The sequence below is a fragment of the Lipotes vexillifer genome, unplaced genomic scaffold, assembly GCF_000442215.2.
Source record: "Lipotes vexillifer unplaced genomic scaffold, Lipotes_vexillifer_v1.1 scaffold1129, whole genome shotgun sequence".
Classification (NCBI taxonomy): domain Eukaryota; kingdom Metazoa; phylum Chordata; class Mammalia; order Artiodactyla; family Lipotidae; genus Lipotes; species Lipotes vexillifer.
In genome coordinates this window covers 3133831-3158070 of record NW_006789022.1, presented here as the reverse complement: position 1 = coordinate 3158070, position 24240 = coordinate 3133831, and the positions used below count along the sequence as shown (strand labels likewise).

Genomic DNA, 24240 nt, shown 5'->3' with positions numbered 1-24240 from the left:
CCCCCCACCTTTTTTTCTCTTGCTACGTCCCTGGCTGTTGTTCCTTAAACTCCTTTGCTGATTTTCCTCATCCTCCCGCTGCCTAAACTTTGGAGTATCTGGGCTCAGTCCTTGGACCTTCACACCCACTTCACAGGTGACTTATGCCACCCACACACTGATAGCTTACACATTCATGTCTCCAGCCCAGCCTCTCCTCTGAACACCAGACTCGTATATCCAATATTTCCTCATCTGTAAAATGGGGATAATAATAGCTCAACGTCACAGGGCTGTTATGAGGATTAAATGAGTTAAGACATGTAAAGCGTTGGAAGAGTGCCTGCCTCCGATTAGTACTACGGCTGGAGCTATGATTATTGTTATCGCTGTCATTATTGCTGCCTGCCAGCTCCACTTGGATATCTAGAATCATCTCAGACATGACTCATCCCTAACCCAAAACTGCTCTGTCTTCAGCCTTGCTTATCTCAGTAGATGGCAACCCTCTCCTTCCAGTAGCTCAGGCCTCAAACCTTGCAGTCATTCTTGACTTTACTCTTTCTCTCACATCCTGAATCTAATTCATTAGAAAATCCTGTTGTCTCTTCCTTAAATATATCCAGGGTGCAGCCACTGTGGTCTCGGCCAGGGTCATCTCTCACCTGGATAACTGCCTCCACACTGGTCTTCCTGTTTCTACCCTGCCGCATTGTACAGTCTGTCCTCAGCGTAGCATTCCGAAGGTTCCCTTTGACATATAAGTCAAATCGTATCCCTCCACCATCTGAGATGCTCTATCAACTTGGCTTTTTCAGAGTGAAGCTCCAGGCCTTATAAGTACCTGCGAGGCCCCTGTCCAATCAGCTGCTTCTCCCTCCTTGATCTAATTTCCTTCCACTTCTTTCTTGCTACTCTGCTCCAGCCACGTGGGCCTTGTTATTCCCAGAACATGCCAAGCACTTTCCTTACTAGAAGACTTTGCCCTACTGTTACCTTTGCCCGGTAACAGTCAACAAACCATCAAGTTTCTGCAAGATAAAGATGATAGTGAGATCATACAAAGGGCTAGGGCTTGGGGCAGTGGGCACAGAGAAAGGAACCCAGAGACCTTGGCAGGGGCCAGATCATGAATGTCCCTGAATGCCTCCCTGAGCAGTGGGCAGCCAAGGAAGGTGGTGTGTGCAGGGCAGGGCTGGACTCCCCTCAGGTGCAAAATCTCAGGGGTGCCAAAAAACTCAGTAATCAAAATATGTAATATTTTAACGTAATATTTAAAAGAATCAAAATTAATGCAAAAAAAATCTATGATGAACAAAATGTCAAACTTGAAAAAAAAATTATTTATTTTTGGCTGCATCGGGTCTTTGTTGCTGCATGCGGGCTTTCTTTAGTTGCGGCGAGCGGGGGCTACTCTTTGTTGCGGTGCGCGGGCTTCTCGTTATGGTGGCTTCTCTTGTTGCAGAGCCCAGGCTCTAGGCGCGCGGGCTTCAGTAGTTGTGACACGCAGGCTCAGTACTTGTGGCTCATGGGCTCTAGAGTGCAGGCTCAGTAGTTGTGGTGCACGGGCTTAGTTGCTCCACAGCATGTGGGATCTTCCCGGACCAGGGCTCGAACCCATGTCCCCTGCATTGGCAGGCAGATTATTAACCACTGTGCCACCGGGGAAGTCCCAAAATGTCAAACTTTGAAGGGAGGACAGGGGCAGGGTGAGGCAGGAGAGGTGAGTCCAAGTGCCTTTCATCCTAGTCCTAGCCCTGGACTCAAAATCCTTCTGGGAGGATGAACTGGACATGGATACCACTGGGAAGGCCCAGGGAGAAAAAGAGGCGCAGAGACCCGGCCCAGGGACTGGACAGGACTTTCCTGGCTTGTAAAATGCGGGTAGCAGGTCTTGTCCCGCAGGAACCCCGGAGGATTAGTGAGATAATGGAGAGAAACCCTGCGTTGTTGGTGGTGCAGGTTGGGTTGGGAGGCAGGTAAAGGCCAGAGAGGGGTGGGGCATGGCACAGGGGCGGGGCTGCGTGGGGGAAGGGGCACTCACCCGGCTCACTCAGGTGAGGAAGGTCCCGAACCAGTCATCCGGCCAGGAAGGGAGGAGTGCAGCAGGTGAAGGAGCTGAGAGGTGGGACCAGGTGATGAGGCCTCGAGCTCGAGCTCGAGCTCGAACTCGAACCCGAACTCGAACCTGGGGCCAGGTCTCAGGGGCAGCGCCAAGGCCGAGAGGCGGGGCCAGGGTCGGAGACGTAGCTGAGGCTCTGAAGGCTGGGTTGGTAGGATGAGGGGGTGGGGCCAGAAGCCGGGGTCGGGGCAGGGCCAAGGCTAAGCGTCTGTAGAATCAGAGACCAGGACCAGTGGCATCCCGGCAGGTAACTGCGGTTTCGATGCGCTGTTGCACATTTGCACCAGCAGCTTCAGGGCCAGGTACAGGTCGCACGGGCCCTCCTCGGCCCCTCCCTGGGGCTGGGGCAATAGGTGCCTGTCTGTGGATGCGGCAGGAGGCAGGCTTCCTGGGCCAGTGTAGAATCCCATTAGCTCAGGAAGGAGCCAGAGCAGGCCTTGGGTAGGCAGCTGAGCATGGATGAACTGTTAGCTTTCTGGGCTGGGCAGCCACAGCTTGCGTCCACCCGCTCCTGCCTCTCTGCAGCCGCTGCCAGAGCCCCTCATCGCCTCCACCCCCAGCCCAGAACAGGTACAGGGACCAGGAATCCTGGGTTCTCTTCTGGACTGCAGATCATGCCATCGTCCATGCCTCTTTCACGTGGTCTTCCCAGTGCCATCAGCACTGGTTCCTGCCATCCTGGGAGAGGCAGGCAGAGGCCGAGGAGGAAGGGCCTGAGGGATGGAGGGATGAGACCAGATCTCAGTGACTCCTCTTGCTGTGTTTTGCCTTCTTGGGCCTCATCAGTGCCAACCCAAGGCTCACTGGAGGCCGAGAATAAGAGGAGAAGAGCCTGGAGTCCAGCAAGAAAAGCTCGGATGAGTTGGGAGGCGGGACTTCCTGGACAAGAGCCAGGTGTAAGCGCGCACTCTGCTCCGGCAGCCAGGACCCCGCCTGGAGGGCTGAGACTAGCCTCTGCTTCTGCATTCTTCTCCCCTTTCTCCTTCTCTCCTTTGCTTCCAGATGTTAGCATCTGCCTCAGGGAGGGGGGAAGAGTTTCACAGCCTCCTGATTGGCTGCATTCATTTTAGTCCCTTCTCTGCTTCCAGGAAAGACTGAATAGGGAGGTGGGGGAAGCAAGATGCATAAAGGTTTTCAGGGTAACTAAAAGAAAGCCGTGAAGGGAGCAGAGAAAACTGGCGAGAAACGTGGGAGCGCGGGGTGTGTGTGTGTGTGTGTGTGTGTGTGTACACATACATGAATTCTGCTGTCAAGTCAACTGAGTCCAAGTGGGGGCTCCGTTGTTTCTTAGCTGTGTCTCACGACCTTCCTCAGCCTAAGGATAATACTATTACTTACCTTGTAGCTTATCAAGCATTTTGGCACATATAATGGCATTATAGTGTCAAATAGGATAGTTTTCCTGCCCTAAAAATCCCCCGTGTCCCTCCTATTCATCCGTCTTCCCTCCCTCTGAGCCTTGAGCAACCACTGATGTTTTTACTGTCTTCATAGATTTCACTTTTTTTTTCTTTCTTGCGGTACGCGGGCCTCTCACTGCTGTGGCCTCTCCCGTTGCGGAGCACAGGCTCCGGACGCGCAGGCTCAGCGGCCATGGCTCACGGGCCCAGCCGCTCCGCGGCATGTGGGATCCTCCCGGACCGGGGCACGAACCCGTGTCCCCTGCATCGGCAGGCAGACTCTCAACCACTGCGCCACCGGGGAAGCCCAGATTTCACATTTTTGATGCTACTGTAAATGGTATTCTTTTGAAAATTTCAAATTCCAGTTGTTTATTGCTAGTATATAGAAATACAATTCTTTTTTAAAAAAAATGAATTTACTTATTTCTGTTTGGCTGCGTTGGATCTTCGCTGCTGCACGCAGGCTTTTCTCTAGTTGCGGCGAGCAGGGGCTACTCTTTGTTTGGGTGCGTGGGCTTCTCATTGCGTGGCTTCTCTCTCACTCTTTTTTTGAAAAAAATAAATTTATTTATTTTATTTATTTATGTTTGGCTGTGTTGGGTCCTCGTTGCTGTGCGCAGACTTTTCTCTAGTTGCGGTGAGCGGGGCCTACTCTTCGTTGTAGTGCGCGGACTTCTCACTGCGGTGGCTTCTCTTGTTGCGGAGCACAGGCTCTAGGTGCACGGGCTTCAGTAGTTGTGGCACGTGAGCTCAGAAGTTGTGGCTCACGGGCTCTAGAGCGCAGGCTCGGTAGTTGTGGTGCACGGGCTTAGTTGCTCCGTGGCATGGGGGATCTTCCAGGGCCAAGGCTTGAACCCATGTCCCCTGCATTGGCAGGCGGATTCTTAACCACTGTGCCACCAGGGAAGTCCTAGAAATACAATTCTTTAAAAATATTGATCTGATAGCCCACAACCTTGCTAAATTTGTTTTCATTGTGGTAGCATTTGTGTAGATTCCGTTGGATTTTCTACATAGACGATCGCTACATGAGTTTTTGGACAGAGAGCTAGCTGAAGTGGAGCGGCCTCTGTGGGAACAGTGGGAGACGTTTTGCGTAGCTACTTTTAATGAAATGGTAGAGGGTGGATCTGGCTGGGAGCGGGGGGCCCAGGGGAAGTATTCTCTGGAACCACAGGTCCAGTAGAGGTCCCTCCCGTCTTCCCCTGGCGACCATTTCTCCATTCCTCCACTTGGTGTGGACGTACAGGAGATGCAGGGGCTCTGGCCACTCTCTGCCCCTTCTCAGTTCTCAGGAGGACTGGAGTGGGACCATCTGCTGCTCTGCTGCTTGTGCCCCGATTTCTCTTTCCACCTATGGGGGAAGGAGAAGCAGGGTGTGGGAGTAGAGATGGGGGATCCTTTTTAGGTGTTTGTGCTCAGCTGTCCCATTTTATGCCCAAATCTCCCACTGTTTCCAAGAGTCCCAGAAAGGATTCTAGGGGACTCAGCCTATCCGTGAGACTAGGACCAGGAGCCAAAGGAAGCAGGAGGCCTGGATTCTGGCTTTGGCTCCACCAGAGTCCAGCTGAATGACCCCAGGTAAGTCCCTGCTCTCCCCTGGGTCTGGCCTTTTTTTGTTAAATGGGGCTGGATCAAGGATTTGTGAGGGCCTGATAGCTCTGAGTGTAGGGAGGGGAGGGGAGGGGGCAGCGTAGCTTCTCTCCAGGTCCTGCAGTGTGTTGGGCAGTGGCAGCCCCAGAGTCTCTGGCAGGAGAACAGTGATGGGGCAGGCAGCCACAAGGACCGCTCCATAGATGAAGAGAGGCAGGGAAGGGTAGAGCTCAGAGGTCATGCCCACCAGTGGGCTCAGAATGCTGCCTATGTTGGCCAAGGTGGTTGTCACACTCGGACCTCTCTGCCTGTGGAGAGGAAGAGCACCTTGGTGAGGCCGGTGAGGCTTGTGGGTGCCCTAACTCTGCCTGCCAATGGTGTTTTCTTTTTTCACGTTCCGTACAGGGCCAAATGCTTGCACTTACCTTGGCTAAAAGGAAGGTTGGAAGCAAATGGTTTTGGAACCCGGAAGCCTGGGTTCCAGTTCCAGTTTGAACCTGCTGTATAACTGAACAAGTCCCCAACCAACCTCTCCCCCAAGCTCCAGATGCTATATCTAACTTCCTACTTAACACCTTAATTTGGATGTCCAAAAGGCCCCTCAAATTTTATATGGCCAAGAACTTTCCGTTTCTACCTCCAAGTCTGCTCTTTGCTCAGATTTCCCCATCCTGGCACAGGGCACTTCTAACCAGCCAGTTGCTCAAGCTCAAGTATCTGTAATTACCCCGATACCTCCTGTTCCCTTATTTCCCCACATCCAAAATATGAATTTGGTTGGCCCTTCTTCCAGAACACATTCAGAATCAGTTCCTCCTCTCCATCTCTATAACCCCTGCCCACCCCCCCCAGTTCATGCGAAGCCATTTTCCCCTCTTTTTTTTTTTTTTTTTAAAGATTTTGTTTTTGGATGTGGACCATTTTTAAAAAAAATTAATTTGTTTTATTTTTCTTTATTTTTGGCTGCGTTGGGTCTTTGTTGCTGGGCGTGGGCTTTCTCTAGTTGCGGAGAGCGGGAGCTATTCTTCGTTGCAGTGCGCGGGCTTCTCGTTGCGGTGGCTTCTCTTGTCGCGGAGCACAGGCTCTAGGCGCGCGGGCTTCAGTAGTTGTGGCTCGCGGGCTCCAGAGCTCAGGCTCAGTAGTTGTAGTGCACAGGCTTAGTTGCTCCGCGGCACGTGAGATCTTCCCAGACCAGGGCTCGAACCCGTGTCTCCTGCGTTGGCAGGCGGATTCTTAAGCACTGTGCCACCAGGGACACCCGGATGTGGGCCCTTTTAAAAGTCTTCTATTGAATTTGTTACAATATTGTTTCTGGTTTATGTTTTGTTTTGTTTTTGGCCACGAGGCATGTGGGATCTTAGCTCCCCGATTAGGGATCGAACCCGCACTCCCTGCATTGGAAGGCGAAGTCTTAACCATTGGACTGCCAGGGAAGTCCCCATTTTCACCTCTTTATTTATTTTTATTTATTTATTTTTTTTTCAGTATGCGGGCCTCTTACTGTTGTGGCCTCTCCCATTGCAGAGCACAGGATCCGGACCCACAGGCTCAGCAGCCATGGCTCACAGACCCAGCCGCTCCACGGCATGTGGGATCTTCCCGGACCAGGGCACGAACCGGCATCCCCTGCATCGGCAGGCGGACTCTCAACCACTGTGCCACCAGCGAAGCCCCCCATTTTCACCTCTTGACAGTACTATTGCAGTAGCCTCCTGACTGGTTTTCCCATTTTCACTTGGCCCTTCTATCCCCAGCCTATTCTCCATGAGGAAGCCAAAGTAATCTTTAAAACTGTAACTCAGATATTTTCACCCTCTGCTTAAAAACATCCTGTGATATCTCATCATGCTAGAATAAAATCTGACCTCCTGCTAAATCCCTACATGATTGTTCCCTGCCTACCAAGTTCTTATCTTGTGCCCTATCCCTTTGTTTCCTCATTTATTCCTTAGTGTTTGCCTTTGATCCTTACCAAGGAGACCTACCCTGATCATCTTATCTAAAGCTACCCAGTCACTCTCTTTTTCTACTTTTTTTTTGGACCTCAGAGGCAGAGGGTTGAGTTAGTCATAACCCTCAGTTCATGACCCTCACCCTCTATTATCATTTGTCCTTGAAAGGCTCCCTTATTCCCCCCCCCTTTAATTGTTTACTCCTTTTATTATCATTACCCACTCCTAATCCCCTCCTTGCCAAAGTCAACCATTCTATTGCGTTTGATGTGCATTTTTTTTTTAAGGTTTATTTATTTATTTGGCTGCATTGGGTCTTTGCTGCTGCATGTGGGCTTTCTCTAGTTGTGGCGAGCGGGGTCTACTCTTGGTTGCGGTGCGCGGGCCTCTCATTGCGGTGGCTTCTCTTGGTGTGGAGCACGGGCTCTAGGAACGTAGGGTTCAGTAGTTGTGGCACACGGGGTCAGTAGTTGTGGCACACGGGCTTAGTTGCTCCAAGGCATGTGGGATCTTCCCGGACCAGGGCTCAAACCCGTGTCCCCTGCACCGGCAGGCGGATTCTTAATCATTGCTCCACCAGGGAAGTCCCTGCATTTTTTATTTGTATATGTTCTTGTCAAATGTGTATTGTTTTGTGTGCAAATATTTTAACTTACCTAAATGGTAGAGGTAATAGATCATTCTATTTCTCATTTCACTCAGCCCTCTGTTTCCTGACCAGGGATTGAACCTGGAACCTGGCAGTGAAAGTGCCGAGTCCTAACCACTGGACCGCCAGGGAATTCCACTCTGTCTTTTAAATTTGTCCATTGTGTCCTTCAGTAAGCAGAAGTCCTTTTTGATATAATGAAATTGATATAGCTACCATGTTTCTCTCTTCCTCTTCCTCCCTCTCCCTTTCCTTCCCCCTCCTTGCCCCGCTCCCCACTCCCCTATTTGGCTGCATTGGGTCTTTGCTGCTGCATGTGGGCTTTCTCTAGTTGTGGCGAGCGGGGTCTACTCTTGGTTGCGGTGCGCGGGCCTCTCATTGCGGTGGCTTCTCTTGTTGTGGAGCACGGGCTCTAGGCACGTGGGCTTCAGTAGTTGTGGCACACGGGGTCAGTAGTTGTGGCACACGGGCTTAGTTGCTCCAAGGCATGTGGGATCTTCCCGGACCAGGGCTCAAACCCGTGTCCCCTGCACCGGCAGGCGGATTCTTAATCATTGCTCCACCAGGGAAGTCCCTGCATTTTTTATTTGTATATGTTCTTGTCAAATGTGTATTGTTTTGTGTGCAAATATTTTAACTTACCTAAATGGTAGAGGTAATAGATCATTCTATTTCTCATTTCACTCAGCCCTCTGTTTCCTGACCAGGGATTGAACCTGGAACCTGGCAGTGAAAGTGCCGAGTCCTAACCACTGGACCGCCAGGGAATTCCACTCTGTCTTTTAAATTTGTCCATTGTGTCCTTCAGTAAGCAGAAGTCCTTTTTGATATAATGAAATTGATATAGCTACCATGTTTCTCTCTTCCTCTTCCTCCCTCTCCCTTTCCTTCCCCCTCCTTGCCCCGCTCCCCACTCCCCTCCATCTCCATCTCCATCTCCATCTCCATCTGCGTCTGCATCTCCATCTCTATCTGTCTATCTCCAAGCCCTCTCTTCAATTCTGCTTGTCTCTTCTTGCACCAAGAAAGCCATAGACATGCCATGGCTTTGTTGTATGTCTTAATAGATGGTAGAGTGAGACTCTCTTCTTTGCTTTTCCATTTCAGAATTGACTAGCAATTGTGGTCTTTTTTCTTCCATATAAATTTTAGAGTAAGTTTTTGGAGTTCCTAAAAAATGTTCTAATTGAAATTCTGATTAGATTCTGTTGAATTTCTAAAAATTTCTAAAAATTAACTTCGAGAGGATGGACATCTTTATTATGTCATTCTAAACAAGAGTGTGGAATGTCTCTCCACTTACTAAAATAATCTTTGTGATCTTAAAAACGTTTCAGAAATTTTCTCCATGGAAGTCTTGGATGTCCTCTGTTAATTTCCTGATAATATCTAGCTTTTGGTGTTATTCTGAGTGGTGTCTTCATTTTCAAAGATTTTCTATGTGATTTTCTGGATTATTTCTCTAGATTATTGCTTCTAGGTTATTGCTATTGACATTTTGGTAATTTGATTTTGTATCCAGCATGCTGCTGAACTCTTTTATTAGTTTTAATTGCTTATTGATTTTATTGGTTTATCTATAGGTAAATGATCATATACTCGCTAAATAAGGATGTTTTAAACACTTTTAACTATTTGTTAAATAGGCCACGTTTTATCCTATCATCAGCAGTGCTTCCTCTGCAAGTTTTCCTATGTGTGGGTCTGTTTTGGAGCTTGCTATTCTTTTCCATTGGACAATTTGTTCTTTCCTGCTCCAGCATCCACTCTCTTAATTGCTACAATTTTATAATAAGAGTTTATAATATGCCTTGATTTGTGGTAGGGCAAGTCCTTCCCCTCTGTCCTTTTTTAAAAAGTACCTTGGTTATACTTGGTCCACAGCACTTTTATATACATTTTAGAATTTGCTTGCTAGTTTCTTGAAAATATTTATCGGGATTTTTTTTTTTTTCCGGTACGCGGGCCTCTCACTGTCATGGCCTCTCCCGTTGCGCAGCACAAGCTCCGGACGCGCAGGCTCAGCGGCTATGGCTCACGGGCCCAGCCGCTCCGCGGCATGGGGGATCTTCCCGGACCAGGGCACAAACCCGTGTCCCCTGCATCGACAGGCGGACTCTCAACCACTGCGCCACCAGGGAACTCCCAACACTTGTCTTTTAAATTGCTTATTTCTTTACCAGTAGAGCTGTGTTGTCCAGGACCCCCAGTACTGTGTTAAACAGTTGATTCTAAGATCAAAGAGAATGCACATGACTTTCTTCATTTTGTATAGTGTTTGTTCAGGTGCTCTGCTTAACTGTCTGGGCTCCCAATTTCCCTTAGATGGTTGGCCTAGTTTTCCCTGACTCTTATTCCAGCTCTTTGGTGGATATTTAAAAATACTTTAAGAATATTTAAAAAATACTTTATACTTTTTGGGGGTTATTGTCAATGTTATTTTTTTATTTTAATGGAAATAGAAGTCCTTTTTTTCTAATAGATTTCCAGAAGTTCTTTATAAATGCTGTGTACAAATCCTTGTAAATACCTTCTTTTTCTCTTTTCACCTTGTTTATAGTGAAACAAATAACCAGGATTAAAAAAAATCCAACGTAGAAAACTTTATCAATGTTCCTTTTTTGGTTAGCCTTTTTTTTTTTTTTAATGTCTTCAGAAATCCTCCCCTCTTCAGCAGAAATTAATTTTTCTTTAAGGTTGAAATATGATTGCATTTTATTTATTTCCCACGTGGGTTAGTAGATGTCCTGGTACTATTTGTTAAATAGGCCACGTTTTATCCTATCATCAGCAGTGCTTCCTCTGCAAGTTTTCCTATGTGTGGGTCTGTTTTGGAGCTTGCTATTCTTTTCCATTGGACAATTTGTTCTTTCCTGCTCCAGCATCCACTCTCTTAATTGCTACAATTTTATAATAAGAGTTTATAATATGCCTTGATTTGTGGTAGGGCAAGTCCTTCCCCTCTGTCCTTTTTTAAAAAGTACCTTGGTTATACTTGGTCCACAGCACTTTTATATACATTTTAGAATTTGCTTGCTAGTTTCTTGAAAATATTTATCGGGATTTTTTTTTTTTTTTTTTGCGGTACATGGGCCTCTCACTGTTGTGGCCTCTCCCGTTGCAGGGCACAGGCTCTGGACGTGCAGGCTCAGTGGCCATGGCTCACGGGCCCAGCCGCTCCGTGGCATGTGGGATCTTCCCGGACTGGGGCACGAACCCGTGTCCCCTGCATCGGCAGGTGGACTCTCAACCACTGCGCCACCAGGGAAGTCCCATTCATGTCCAGTTTTTTATTTTTTTATTATTATTACTAGGCATTTGTCCATTTCACTGATATTTTCAAAGATTGACTTTTTGTTTTGTTGACCTCTTTTTTATACATTTGTTTTCTATTTAATCTGTTTCTGGTACTATTATTATTGTGTTTTATAGATAAGATGACTGAACATTTGGACTAGTTACCTTTTATACCAGAGCCGTATTCTTTTTTTTTTTGGCCATGCCTTGCGGCTTGTGGGATCTTAGTTCCCCAACCAGAGATTGAACCTGGGCCCCAGCAGTGAAAGCGCCGAGTCCTAACCACTGGACTGCTGGGGAATTCTGAGCCATATTCTTTTTTTTTTTTTTTTCTGTACACGGACCTCTCACTGTTGTGGCCTCTCCCGTTGCAGAGCACAGGCTCCGGATGCACAGGCTCAGCGGCCATGGCTCACAGGCCCAGCCGCTCCGCGGCATGTGGGATCTTCCCAGACCGGGGCACGAACCCGTATCCCCTGCATCGGCAGGTGGACTCTCAACCACTGCGCCACCAGGGAAGCCCTGAGCCATATTCTTAACCATTGTACTTTTTTTGGTCTTAAAGTCTATTTCGGCTTCTATATCTACCTAACTTTCTTCTGGTTAACGTTTGTCTAGTATAACCTTTTCTATTTCTCCACATTTAAGATTTTCATGGTCTAACATTTTAAATGGGTCTCTTGTAAACTTCATGAACTAGACTTAAATAAAATCAACTTGGACAATCTCTGCCTCTTAACTGGTAGGTTTAATCTATTTATATTTATTGTTGTGACATATATTTTGAGCTATTGATACCATCTTACTTTTTGTCTTTAATTTGTTCTAATTTCTGTATGTTTTTGTTCTCCTTTGTTGCCTTAAAAAATAATTGATTGACCTTTGTGCCCTTTCTGGCTGGAAACCTTTTGGCTCTAGGACCTCATTGTTCCATTCCAGGACTCCTCCCCAACACCCATAGGAGAAAACAATGTTTTTACCTTGCAATAGGTCCTCTTCCCCTCCTTCCAATTCCCTGCCCTAAGGGACCTGCTTTTGATAGGCGCATACTTTGATTAGTTGTTTGCACTGGGAGAGGGTGTTTTGGAGAGACCCCTCCTCCTGGGGAGGCTTAAGTAACAATTGATGAATTATAAGAAAGAAGGATTCATTAATGCCAAGAGTTTTGCTTTGCTGAGTGATGTATGCAGATATACAGCCAGAGATGAATTCCTAGGAGATTTTAGCAGTTATGTGGAGGAAGTATTGGGAGAGAGAGAGAGAGAGGAGAATAAGTGATCGTCAGCCAAGAATGGATTTGAGGGACAGCAGAAATGCCTATTAAGCGTTTTGGCTGTGATGTGATATAAGCATCTCTTCCATCCCCCAAGGAGTCTTCATAAAATCAACAATGTTTAGTGACACTTTTTAGGGCAGCTTTGCTCCTTAGAGATGTGCCGAAGTCCAATGTCCTGTCTCAAGGTTGGTAAAGGGCACAGTGAGAAGCTGTCCATAGAAGACAATCTTATATGAGCTACACTGTAATTAATTAAGAATTAAACAGAATATTATTGGCACCAGAATAGACAGACAAGTCAATGGAACTGAATAGTCCAGAGACAGTATAAGATAAGGGTGCCAGCCAGGAAGCTTTGGGTTACTCCTAGTGGGGGAAGGTAGTGGGTGTTCTAGGTGTTCTAGGAGATGCTATGCCCATCTGTGACTTATTTTGAACCCTCTACCCTACCCTGAGGTCCCAGGCACCTGGAGTAGATGAGGATGACAAAGAGGGGCAGAGAGACCAGCAGCTGCAGGTGGCACCAGTGGGGCACAACATAAGCCATGCCAGCCAGGAAGAGCTGGCCTACAGTGGGGACAAGTCCAAATAAGAGGACCAGACCTGGCCGGGCATGGATGGGCAGCCACTCCAGATCTGGAGAGAAGAGCAGAGCTTAGGCTGAAGTCAGGGCTGTGTGAGTACGTGCGTATTTGGGGGTGGTTGTCACTTCCAGATGGAGGACGAGCCTCACATTGGAGTAGAAGGGCTCTTCTCTTGAGCTCAGTCCTACTCTGAACCTCTAGGTCCCTCACAGGGTAAAGCAAGGGTGGTTTGATCTGTGGTTAGGTTCCGTGTGTGTGGAGAAAGGGATGGGCTAGAAGGCTCTGAATTCCCAGGCATGCTCCTATGCAGTGTCCCCAACCCCAACATTCATGTTTCCTCACTTCTCCCAAACCTCTTTTGAACTGCCTACAGCCACTCCCTCTGCACTTCCTTCAACTCATTTTAATTCAGCAGTTATTAAGAGGTTACGACTCTGTGCCGTGCCCTTTGCTTGACCTGGGAAATAGAGATGAATGAGCCTTACTCTCAGGCCATTCTGCACCACTCTCGTTTCTTCCAATGGGTCACTCTCTGGCCTCTGGGCCTTGTATATTCTAGTCTTTTTAAAAAATAATTAATTAATTTATTTGGCCGCTCTGCGTGGCTTGTGGGATCTTAGTTCCCTGACCAGGGATCAAATCCAGGCCCCCTGCAATGCAAGCTTGGAGTCCTAACCACTGGACTGCCAGGGAATTCCCTATTCTTGTTTTCTAGAACTCTGCCCCAGAACCTTACTCCTTTCTTTCTGTCTCACTTTTCGTTCAGTTCTGAGCTTAGCTGTCACCTCTTTTGGGGAGATTTCCTGGTTCCCCAAGTCCTGATTGAACACCCCGCTTCTGAACTCCCACATCACCCAGGATGGCCCTGAGCCTAGCCTTTAGTAAACCAATTTGTAACTGCTTGGCACTCTCCTCAACTATTAACTCTTTGAGGTCCTGGGTAGTGTCCTCTTGTTCACTTGTGTATTCCCAGTGCAGGATGTTACACAAATTAAATGCCTCTCAAAATTGTATTGAATAAAGAAATGTTGAATTAAAGACTCCCTGTGTGACTGGCTTCTCTAAGCAACCCCACTGCAATCTCTGAGTCTTTATTTAGTTTAGCCTTACAATGATCCCTAAATATCTAGGATGAATTCCAGCCCCAAATAATCAGAGCTACCAAAGAGGCCATGATCTTATCTTTTTTCTGCCCGGGGCACTGCCTACTCCAGGAGAGGCCCAGATAGGTCAGGATCGGCTGGGACAGGTAGACTCCACTTTGTACTCAGGGGAGGAACTGAGGTTTGAATTTGTCAGGTCCGCTGGTTCACTGGATCCCTGTGATTGAGGAGTCCCCACGAGCCTGGCCCTCCTGGGTTCCCTCTCACTCAAAGTCATGGAAGTGCTGCTGGCACCCGACAGCCATGCCTGAGAGGAAATGGAAAGTGCAGTAGGTTGGGAAGTTGAGTGAGAAGGCAGCACAGGTCCCTGAGACTGCTAACTGCAGGGAGCTCCAGATCAGCACCTTCTGGCAGCCCAGCCTGTGAAAGGAGGGGAAACCTGGGTCTGGAGAGCACATTGCTTGCTCCCCTGCCCTATGTCCCTGGCTGTCTCATTCTTGGTGCCCTGGGCAATCTAACAGCTGCTTATAAGGCTGCCCACCTGTGCCTATCAGGTAGATGCTGAGATGGGAGATAAGGAATAATTGGGTGAGGGCTGGCATCTAGGGGACCTGGTGTTGGGAGGATCCTTGGGTTGCTGCTGTCCAGGGTCCTGACGCATCCCAGCATACCTCTGTGGAGAGAGCCACGCGTCTTCATCAGAATCATAGAGGTTGTGTTGAAAACAATCCAGATACCAGAGCCCCACTTAAGGCCTGTTGGATATCTGCAAGGTAAGCTAGAAACCTGATTTTTTTTTTTTTTTTGCGGTACGCGGGCCTCTCACTGCTGTGGCCTCTCCCGTTGCAGAGCACAGGCTCCGGATGCGCAGGCTCAGCGGCCATGGCTCACGGGCCCAGCCGCTCCATGGCATGTGGGATCTTCCCGGGCCGGGGCATGAACCCGTGTCCCCTGCATTGGCAGGCTGACTCTCAACCACTGCGCCACCAGGGAAGCCCTAGAAACCTGATTTTTAACAAGCTCCCAAGGTTTGGGAACTACTGTTCTGGGGTGTGATTGATTCTTTGACTGTTGGCCGATGGTGACTCTGGTTAGGAGACAGCCTTTTGTGATTTTTTTAAAAACACTGCGGTATAATCAACATACAACAGTATAATAGTTTTAGGTATATAACATAATGATTCTATATTTGTATACATTGTGAAATGATCACCACAATAAGTCTACTTAAAATACACCACCATATGTAGTTACAACAATTTTTGTGTGTGTGTGATGAGAACACTTAAGATCTACTCTCTTAGCGACTTTCAAATATGCAAAATACAGTAATAGTCACCATGCTGTGCATTATATTCCCATGACTTATTTAGCTTATAACTGGAATTTGGACTTTTTGACCCCTTTCATTCATTTTGCCCACCCCTTACTCCCTGCCTCTAGCAACTACCAATCTGTTCTCTGTATCTATGAGTTTGGTTTATGTGATTTTTATTTCTGGGAAACCTATGCAAGGTTTATAATTTTGCAAAATGCATATGGTTGAGGCTTATATTTGATGAATAATAAAGTTGATTGTGTCTGCTGAAATGTCTGCTATGACATTTATAATATTTTTAGATATTATTCTTTAGAAAATTGCCTCCTGTTATTCATCCCATGATCTTTTTATGGTCTTGGCCTGGAAGATAGTCAAGGTTAGGGTATTAACATTGAGTTGCAGCTACTCATTTAATCCTCACCATAACCCCTATTTTATAGATGGAAAAACCAAGTCTAAGAGAGTTTGTATAACCTCCTCATGGGCACACAGTTATGGCTGATCTGAGACTTGTCTCTAGCTGTTATTGATCCCTAGGTCTTTGTTTCTGTGACACTCACATGTCACATACAAGGCAGAGTGGTAGGAGGTGACTTCTTCAGGATGTCAGAACATCTGGATCCTTGTCCTGCTTTTGCCACTTATTAGCTATGTGACTGTACTTTTTAAAAAAGTAAACATTAACTATTTACATTATACAATTATAAAGGTAATGAATTATCATTAAAGTTCAAATAATATAGTAATGAAAAGTGAAAAGTTCTCTTCTTTTCAATTCCACTCCTCAGAATTAACAACATAATTTTCTTGGGTTCCTTCTAGGCAGTTTGGGCAAGTTATCCAACACCCCTGAACCTAAGTGTCCTCATTGGTAAAATGCGGTTAATAGTACCATTCATGCTGGCTTCACAAGGGTATTGTGAGGAGGAATTGAAATGAGGCAAGACATGGAAAGTGCTGATGGACGCTTGCATGATTCCTACAGACTTTCCAGACGTGGTCAGGCTTAGATGGACCAGTCCTGTGTCCCTCTCTGGATTCTCAGGGATGCCATTCTCCCTTCTGTGTCCAGCCTAGAGAGCTTATGCCTTTGCTCCTTGATCCAGCTTTGTTCACCACTGACCTGTCTGCCATGATCCCCAACATCAAGTTTCCGACCAGTACTCCTGCCATGATGATGGACTGACTCAGCTGTGGCAAGGTCTTGTGTGTGCACACGAGGTCCCACTGTGAGGAAGGAAGAACTGGGGTCAAGGAGAGCTGGGAAGGCCCCACAGCAGCCCATTCCCTCTCTCCTGGTAGGCTGAGGGTCTTGGATTAGGACAGGCACATAAGGAGGGCTTGCCTCCTTAAGTCACACAATCTTTCTCATCATCTTCTCCTGGTGAGAATGATTCAAGTTATTTCAAAACATGTAAGAGGTATCTTTTGGGATGCTGCTCAGACTACTCGCCCTTTTCTGAACACTAACCCTTCACCCTCTTTCAGGGCTCTTTAACCTGTCTCTCCCCGGGTGCAGCTGAAGAAAACTGACCCTGGATCTGGACAGAGCTAATTAGTTTTTTTTTTATTTTTTAAATATTTATTTATTTAGCTTTGCCAGGTCTTAGTTGAGGCATGTGGGATCTAGTTCCCTGACCAGGGATTGAACCCGGGGCTCCCAGCATTGGGAGCACTGAGCCTTAGCCACAGGACCACCAGGGAAGTCCCCAGGTTCTTTTTCTTACAAATTTGGAAAAGCGACTCAGAGAAGCAAGCTTGGTAAGGACACCCAAAGTTGGGGTGGGAGAACCAAGTTTGGAATGACGCGGAAGGAGAGCTGAGAAATCATGAGACAGAGAGAGAGTGGGAAAGGAAGAGGGAGAGGGAGAAAAAGATGAGGGAGGGGGAGAAGGAGGGAGGGGGTAAGGGGAGGGAAGGAGGGGCATAAGGGGAACAGAATGCAGTAATTTAGTCAGAGGGAAGTGGGGGTGAGAGCTTAGCGCCAGAGAGGTGAAGATAGAGAGTTCAGCTCTCCTGGTTTTCCTCAACCACCTGATCCCAGTCTTTCATAAGCCTGGACTCAAGTTCTTGACCTTGGGTTCTGGGAAATACCTTTGCATCCTTCCATTAACTTTCCATAAGCACATTTGAGAGGGGTGTAGTTATTTGCAATCCTGAATAAGTGGCAATTGGATACCTCAACTAATAGTTTAAATTTTGTTGCTCTTTTTAATGAATATAAGAAAAAAATTCTCCTTTTAAAAATACTTCCTTTCTAGGTGGAGTAAAACAGCTCTACAGCCTGCAGGAAAATCATACTAAAATCAAAAGTCACACTGACGGATGTGACTTAAAGGATGTGACTTAAATCAAAATGACAAATAGGTGTGGTATTTCCTTTACATAAAAGCTGATTTTTGTATACTTTTGAGTGGATTTTAAAACTCATTTCTTTTGTTAACAGAAGAAAAAGGAAAGGGGGCAGGGATGACCAGGACATTTAGGGAATGCTCCCTAAGATGTGTTAATATATATCCAAATGAATTCATCCTTCAAGTGTAATTACTTGATAATCTTGATTTGATTGGAGAGAAATCCTTATTTGTGAATTTAATTATTACTGGGAGACTTTTAATACCCTGTGCACACACCATATGATGTAAAATTTGGCTGGTTGGCATTTGAACACTTTCTCCAAAGAACAATGGACTTTATTGCTGTTTTATTCAAATAACTGCTATTCTGTAGTTCTCTGTGTTATCTGATATAATTTTTATTTTAAAAAGATTTTGGGGCTGTGTCAGACTGGGAATTCATTTTTTTTTGTTTTTTGCGGTACGCGGGCCTCTCACTGTTGTGACCTCTCCCGTTGCGGAGAACAGGTTCCGGACGCGTAGGCTCAGCGGCCATGGCTCACGGGCCCAGCCGCTCCGCGGCATGTGGGATCTTCCCGGACCAGGGCACGAACCCGTGCCTCCTGCATCAGCAGGTGGACTCTCAACCACTGCGCCACCAGGGAAGCCCCGGGAATTCCTTTTTAACAGTACTTTAATGGAAACTTGTGAATGAAATACTACCGTGGAGATGCATGTGGGACACACTGTAGTGAGGAGTTAGGGATATGACAGACCAGAACTGAGGAATAGAAAGATGAGAAGCAAGAGGTGTAGGAAAGAAGTAAGAAGTCAGAGGAGTGCTGGAGGAGGGATGCACTGGGAGTGTGGGATTGGCAGATGCAAACTATTGTATAGAGGACAGATGAACAACAAGGTCCTACTGTGTAGCACAGGGAACTATATTCAATAACGTGTGATAAACCATCATGGAAAAGAATATGAAAAAGAATGTACACGTGTGTAACTGAGTCACTCTGCTGTACAGCAGAAGTTAACACAACATTGTCAATCAACTATACATCAATAGAATTAAAAAAATAGGTGTATCGATTTTAGAGAAAATGGAAAAATAAGGATTTGTTAAAAAAAAAAAAGAACCAAGGCGTGCAAAGAGAACAAAATCTGTATGCAGTCTGGTGATGAAATCTGGGTGTAGTCCAGAATAGAAATTGTTAAATGAGTATAGAATATGTACTCAGAAAGAATTTTTCTGCCTCTGTTCTGCCCTAAGGTGCTTGTCATCTGTAAAAGCAACAATTGGATGGGGCTTACATCACCTTAGGTTTAGCACTGGCTTTTACTATATATATTCTCTTCATGTGCACCTGAGACTCTTGAGGATCGTATATTTGTGTGCTCCTGGGCCTCATGTATATAGAGTTACTTTATCAGTAACAGGAACCAAAGTCTAGGAATAGGCAGTGGTGGATTTGAGGGAGACTCAGAGAATTGCTGCCTAGGAAAGCTCTGCACTGCTAACTTGATAAAGCCTGCGATAAATGACAGATGCTGTGAGACTGGCCTCAGGGGAAAGAAAAAGAGAAAAAGAGAGAATGAATGACAGTGGCACCAGGAATTAGAGCAGTGAAATGGTAACTGTTGTTCATCTGCAAAACAGAAGTGAACTGGAGACTCAGGCCGGTCATTCATAACAACTCACGCCCTCCCTGCCCTACAGTCATTGGACCCAGGGGTGGGCACCTGAGCCAGGCCAGCAAATAAGTCTTTCCTAGAATTTTTCAAAGTTGAAGCGGAGAGACAGTTATTAGGAGTGAGCCCAGAATAGTCAGTGGCCACGTTGTGAAGGATCCGTGGCAGTCACATGCCCAGCATGCAAAGAAAAGTAAAGATGAGAGCCAGCAAGGGTCCTGCTCGCATGGCCCTGGTTCCCATTGCTCCTAGAGCAAGCTCTGCCTCAGCTCATCTTGTGGTTTGGTTATGGGAGCCTTTATACACTCTTTTCATGCCCAGATTAGCTTGAGTTGAATTGCAGCCACTTGCAAACAAGAGTCCTGACTAATATAGTTCAGACAGAAGCTGCTGGTTATTACTTAGGATACCTTAATTCAGAAGAAAATAAGAAGAGCTCAGACGGAGTTTTTATTAGAACCCAGAGATAGCATCTTTTTCTTACTATATGTATTTATTTTTTGCTTTGCATTTAGAGTGCAGAGGTATCCCTTTGGGATACTGGGCCATTTGGGAGTTCTTTCCAAGGGGCAGGCTGAGTCTTGTCTTTCTCAGGTGACCTGTGCCATTGTGCCTACCAGATACAGCCATGTGGCCTGGGTGGAGTATCTTCACTGCGACTAAGCCTCTTGCTTAAGCAACCCCTGATAACTTGTGAGCCGTTTCATTTGCTTCACGACTCAGAAGGCCCAGCTTCACGTTAGGTTATGCATGTAAGCTGCCTAGTATCCTAATGAAATGGTCTCTGGTGCAGCCTTTGGCATTATTGGCCCAAGTAAGAAGAATCCTGGTTGTGTTTATGAAATAGGCCTTTTAGTGCCCTATGTCCATGTGTGGTGGTGGATAATGGTCCCATTCACAGTGCCTGTTGGAAGAGGGTTGGATTATTCTTGGCATCTCCCCACAACTCAGGAAAACAGTGTGCATCTGGCTTTGTCAGTCACTGAAACCAAAAATGATGAGATCACTACCAAGTCTCCATTTAGAAGGAGAGCTAAGGTGCACACTTACCCAGATTCTTTGTTCCAGAGGGCAAGAAATTTGAGCTTTGGATCAAACTGCCTGCTGTTTTGAACAGAGAAGAACAGCAGCTAGCTTGATAGTTCCCAGAGTATTGTCAAACTTGGAAAGCAGAGTGTAGAGTTTTAAGAAGGGAAATGGAAAAGCAGAATTGGAAGCCTTGATAACATACACGTTAAGGTGGGTGGAGGGGAACGTCTCAGAATTTGGGTTGAGGCTGGAGAATAATGAAGACGGTCCTTCCCCAACTATGCAGGGAGGGGATGGCCTATGATGCCTGCGTGCCCAGAGGGAGGACTAGCCATCCTTTGTCACCTTCTGCTTCTGCAGCTTGGGTCTGTCTAGTGGGAAATATAGCTTAACTTTTATCACTTTCAGACAGATGCTGCATCAGGCAAGTTTAGGGGCTCTGCTCGACCACAGCCTCTTCTCAAGGCATTTTTTCTGCAGAGCCCTGACTAAAGGGCAAGGGGCCACGTAATCCCACTCTATTGTCCATTGGCATGATGATTAGATTAAGTATGGACATCTGAGCCATTTGCCGGGTTGGGGATGGGGCTGCTCATCAGTGTGTTGGGCTGAGCCAGTTGAAGCCTTTTCTGAGAATTTGAATTAAGATTCACAGAAATGTTCTGGTTGGTGGTAGGCCCTAAATCTGACGGGTAATGGATCAGAGCTGGGACCAGTGGTTGTCTTGCAAATGGGCACACAGACGAAATGGGTTGAGGAGACAGAGTAAGTAAGTTACAGAGTAAGTGTATAGGGATGTCTCTGGTGCTCCAATCCCTGGTTCCAGTTTCCATGAGGCCTGGACACACTTTGTTTCCTGCCCTTGGATTCCCTGAAATCCCTTTTCTCATGAGCTGACTTGAGAGAGCTTCTCTTCCTTGCAACCAAAAGATCATTGACTAGAACAGATGTTAAGAGCGCGATCCATGTGACAGCTACAAAGTGCAGAATTCAGCCAGATGAACCACTTAGCAGGCCAGGGAGACTCTACAGTCGACTGTGTGTGTGTGTTTCGGGGGAGGGGTGTTAAATCACTAGAGATGAAAGGACCCTCCCATAACCCTGTTCTCTTTCCCGTCTTAGTTCCTTGGCTGCTCTCCATCTCCTGGCCCCAGCTGCCGAGAGCTATTTCTAGATGAAGTCAGGAAATTGTTTTTGTCTCTAGGACTCTGAGCCCAGAATCCCCTGCTCAGGAATACCCTCCTTGCCCTCCACTATCTGCATGCCTCCTTTCTAGCTTCCTCTGAACCACCGCCCCACCTCCCTACCCTGTGGAATTGCAACCTCTCAGGGAAACCAAAGTAGAATATCAGACTCCAGTAATAGCATCTCTCTCTCTGGTGGAGGTGGAGGGGCAGGGAGCAGCTTTCTGCAAGGAGTTCCATAACCTCCTCTACCAGGAAGACCTCAACTCCAACCCCTGTTCTCTTACCTGCATTTAGGCAGAGCTCTTCATAGCTCCAGGGTCTTCAGACAAACTCACGTCAGGTTCACACAGTCTGTGTGTGTGTGTGGGGGGGGGGATGGTAAGATGGGGACACAGGGGTTGGAAGGAGGAGGTCCAGGTCTCCTCACTTCAGTAACGATGGTGGAAGGGAAGGTGCTATTGTCATAGATCCAGCCGTGGGTGCAGGGCTCTGTGGGCCCCGTGCCGTTGGTCTCTGTGCCATTGGGAAAGGATGGTCCCTGCTGAGCGGGAGGTGAAGCGGAGGCAGGTCTTGGGCCGCCCCTGCCCGTCCCAGGGCAGCCAGGCGTCCAGCTCCCCGTCCTTGCTGAGGTTGGTGTCGGCAGGTGAGCGGCAGTGGTGGGTGGGGATGGCAGTGCTGAAGTTCTGCAGGGTGTTGTGCAAAACCGTTAGGAGCAGCGGCACAGTCTACAGAGTGGTCTGGATCTGCTGGAAGCGGCCAGTGTCCCCCAACCTACAGCAGGAAGTCATTGAAAGCCATGGGGCAGGATCTCGCAGGGGCACTGGAGCTGAGGCCTCTCCCTCCCACAACCTGTTTCCTGTCTTTCGGTGCAGGGGGAGGAGACAGGAGGCCCTTTGCCTTCTCAGCTCATCAGTTCCTGGGTCTGCTGTGGCCCTAAGTCAAATCCTCTCGCAATTTTTCTCTTTCCCTCAATTGTAACAGCTAAAACCAAGGAAATGTCCACCACTATCTATCCCATTAGCTGCTTAACCATCCTCAAAACTGGGAAAAAAAAAAATCTTTATTGAGATTTAGTATATACAATAAAATGCTTCAATTTGGGGGGCTCATTTTGACAAATTTATACACCCATGTAACCACTATATAGAACATTTTTATCACCTCCAAATTTCCTGGTACTATACTCCAGATAGCTCTACCTAGTCCTAGGCAATAGATTTGTCTTTTTCTAGAATTTCAAATGAATATCATACAGTGTATACTCTTTTGCGTCTGGCTTCTTTTTTTCTTTATTTTTGCAGTACGCAGGCCTCTCACTGTTGTGGCCTCTCCCATTGTGGAGCACAGGCTCTGGATGCGCAGGCTTAGCGGCCATGGCTCACGGGCCCAGCCGCTCTGCGGCATGTGGGATCCTCCCGGACCAGGGCACGAACTTGTGTCCCCTGCATCGGCAGACGGACTCCCAACCACTGCACCACCAGGGAAGTCCACATCTGACTTCTTTTATTGAGCCAAATGTTTCTGAGATCCGTCCATGTTGTAGTGTACCAATAGTTCATTCTTTTTATTGCTGAGTAGTAGTTCAGTATATGGACATACCACAATTTGCTTATTTGTGTTGTTTCCAGCTTTGAGCTGCTGCAAGTAAAGCTGCTTTGATTATTTGTGTACAATGTGTGGACATACATTTTAATTTCTCTTGGGTAAATGTCTAGAGGTAGAATTGCTGGGTCATGTGGTAAGTGTATATTTAAGTTCATCAGAAACTGTCAAATTGTTTTCCAAAGAGTTTCCAAATTATATATTTCCGTCTGCAATGTGTGAAAGTTCCAGTTACTTCATGTTCTTTCCAACCCTTTGTATGGTCCATCTTTTGAATTTTAGCCATTTTTAGTAGGATGTGTAGTAATAGCTCATGGTCTAGTTTGCATTTTCTGCATGATTAATGATGGTGAACTTCTTTTCATTTGCTTATTGGCCATTCCATTTATTTTCTGTGGTAAAGCGTATGTTCAGGTACTTCCCTGGTGGCACAGTTGTTGAGAATCTGCCTGCCAATGCAGGGGACATGGGTTTGATCCCTGGTCCAGGGAGATCCCACATGCCACAGAGCAACTAAGCCTGTGCACCACAACTCCTGAGCTTGCACTCTAGAGCCCGCGAGCCACAACTACTGGGCCCATATGCCACAACTACTGAAGCCTGCACGCCTAGAGCCCATGCTCCGCAACAAGAGAAGCCACCGCAATGAGAAGCCCTTGCTCGACACAACTAGAGAAAGCCTGTGCACAGCAACCAAGACACAATACAGCCAAAGATGAATAAATAAAGTTAAAAAAAAAAAACGCAGGTTCAAATTTTTTTTTTTTGCCCATTTTTGAATTGGAGTATTTGACTACTTTTTATTGAGTTGTGGACTTCTTTATATACACTACAGATCTGTGGAACTATGTTTGCATAGCTCTCTCCTCTCCAGAAGTTTGTCCTGCAAATTCTAGCTGCCTTGGCCACTCAACTTTTTTGTCCTACTCAACTCAATGAGATTGCCAGGCTTCTTTGGATTCCACTTCTCTACACTAAAGTCTGGAAACTGCTTCCAGGAAGAAAGCCTGGGTGATGATAGGTAGGTCTCACATCATTTGTTTCTATTATCAAAGAAATTACAAATCTCCATGGCCTGTTGTTCAAAGGCTGACTATAGTCACATTTCCTTCCTT

At 46.8% G+C, this 24240-nt stretch overlaps 1 protein-coding gene across 1 annotated transcript in view; it reads right to left on the bottom strand.

Annotated features, from left to right (window-relative positions):
• The window catches only part of LOC103072147 (solute carrier family 22 member 6-like), a 26811-nt gene extending 4490 nt beyond the window's left edge, over positions 1–22321 (bottom strand). The window contains 10 exon segments of the mRNA XM_082931243.1: positions 2055–2244; positions 2332–2436; positions 2676–2779; positions 12722–12907; positions 14226–14260; positions 14262–14378; positions 16403–16506; positions 21951–22070; positions 22072–22240; positions 22305–22321. Of these exon segments, the coding sequence (XP_082787369.1) occupies positions 2055–2244; positions 2332–2436; positions 2676–2779; positions 12722–12907; positions 14226–14260; positions 14262–14378; positions 16403–16506; positions 21951–22070; positions 22072–22240; positions 22305–22321 (1147 nt within the window).
• Positions 22322–24240: the final 1919 nt, after the last annotated feature.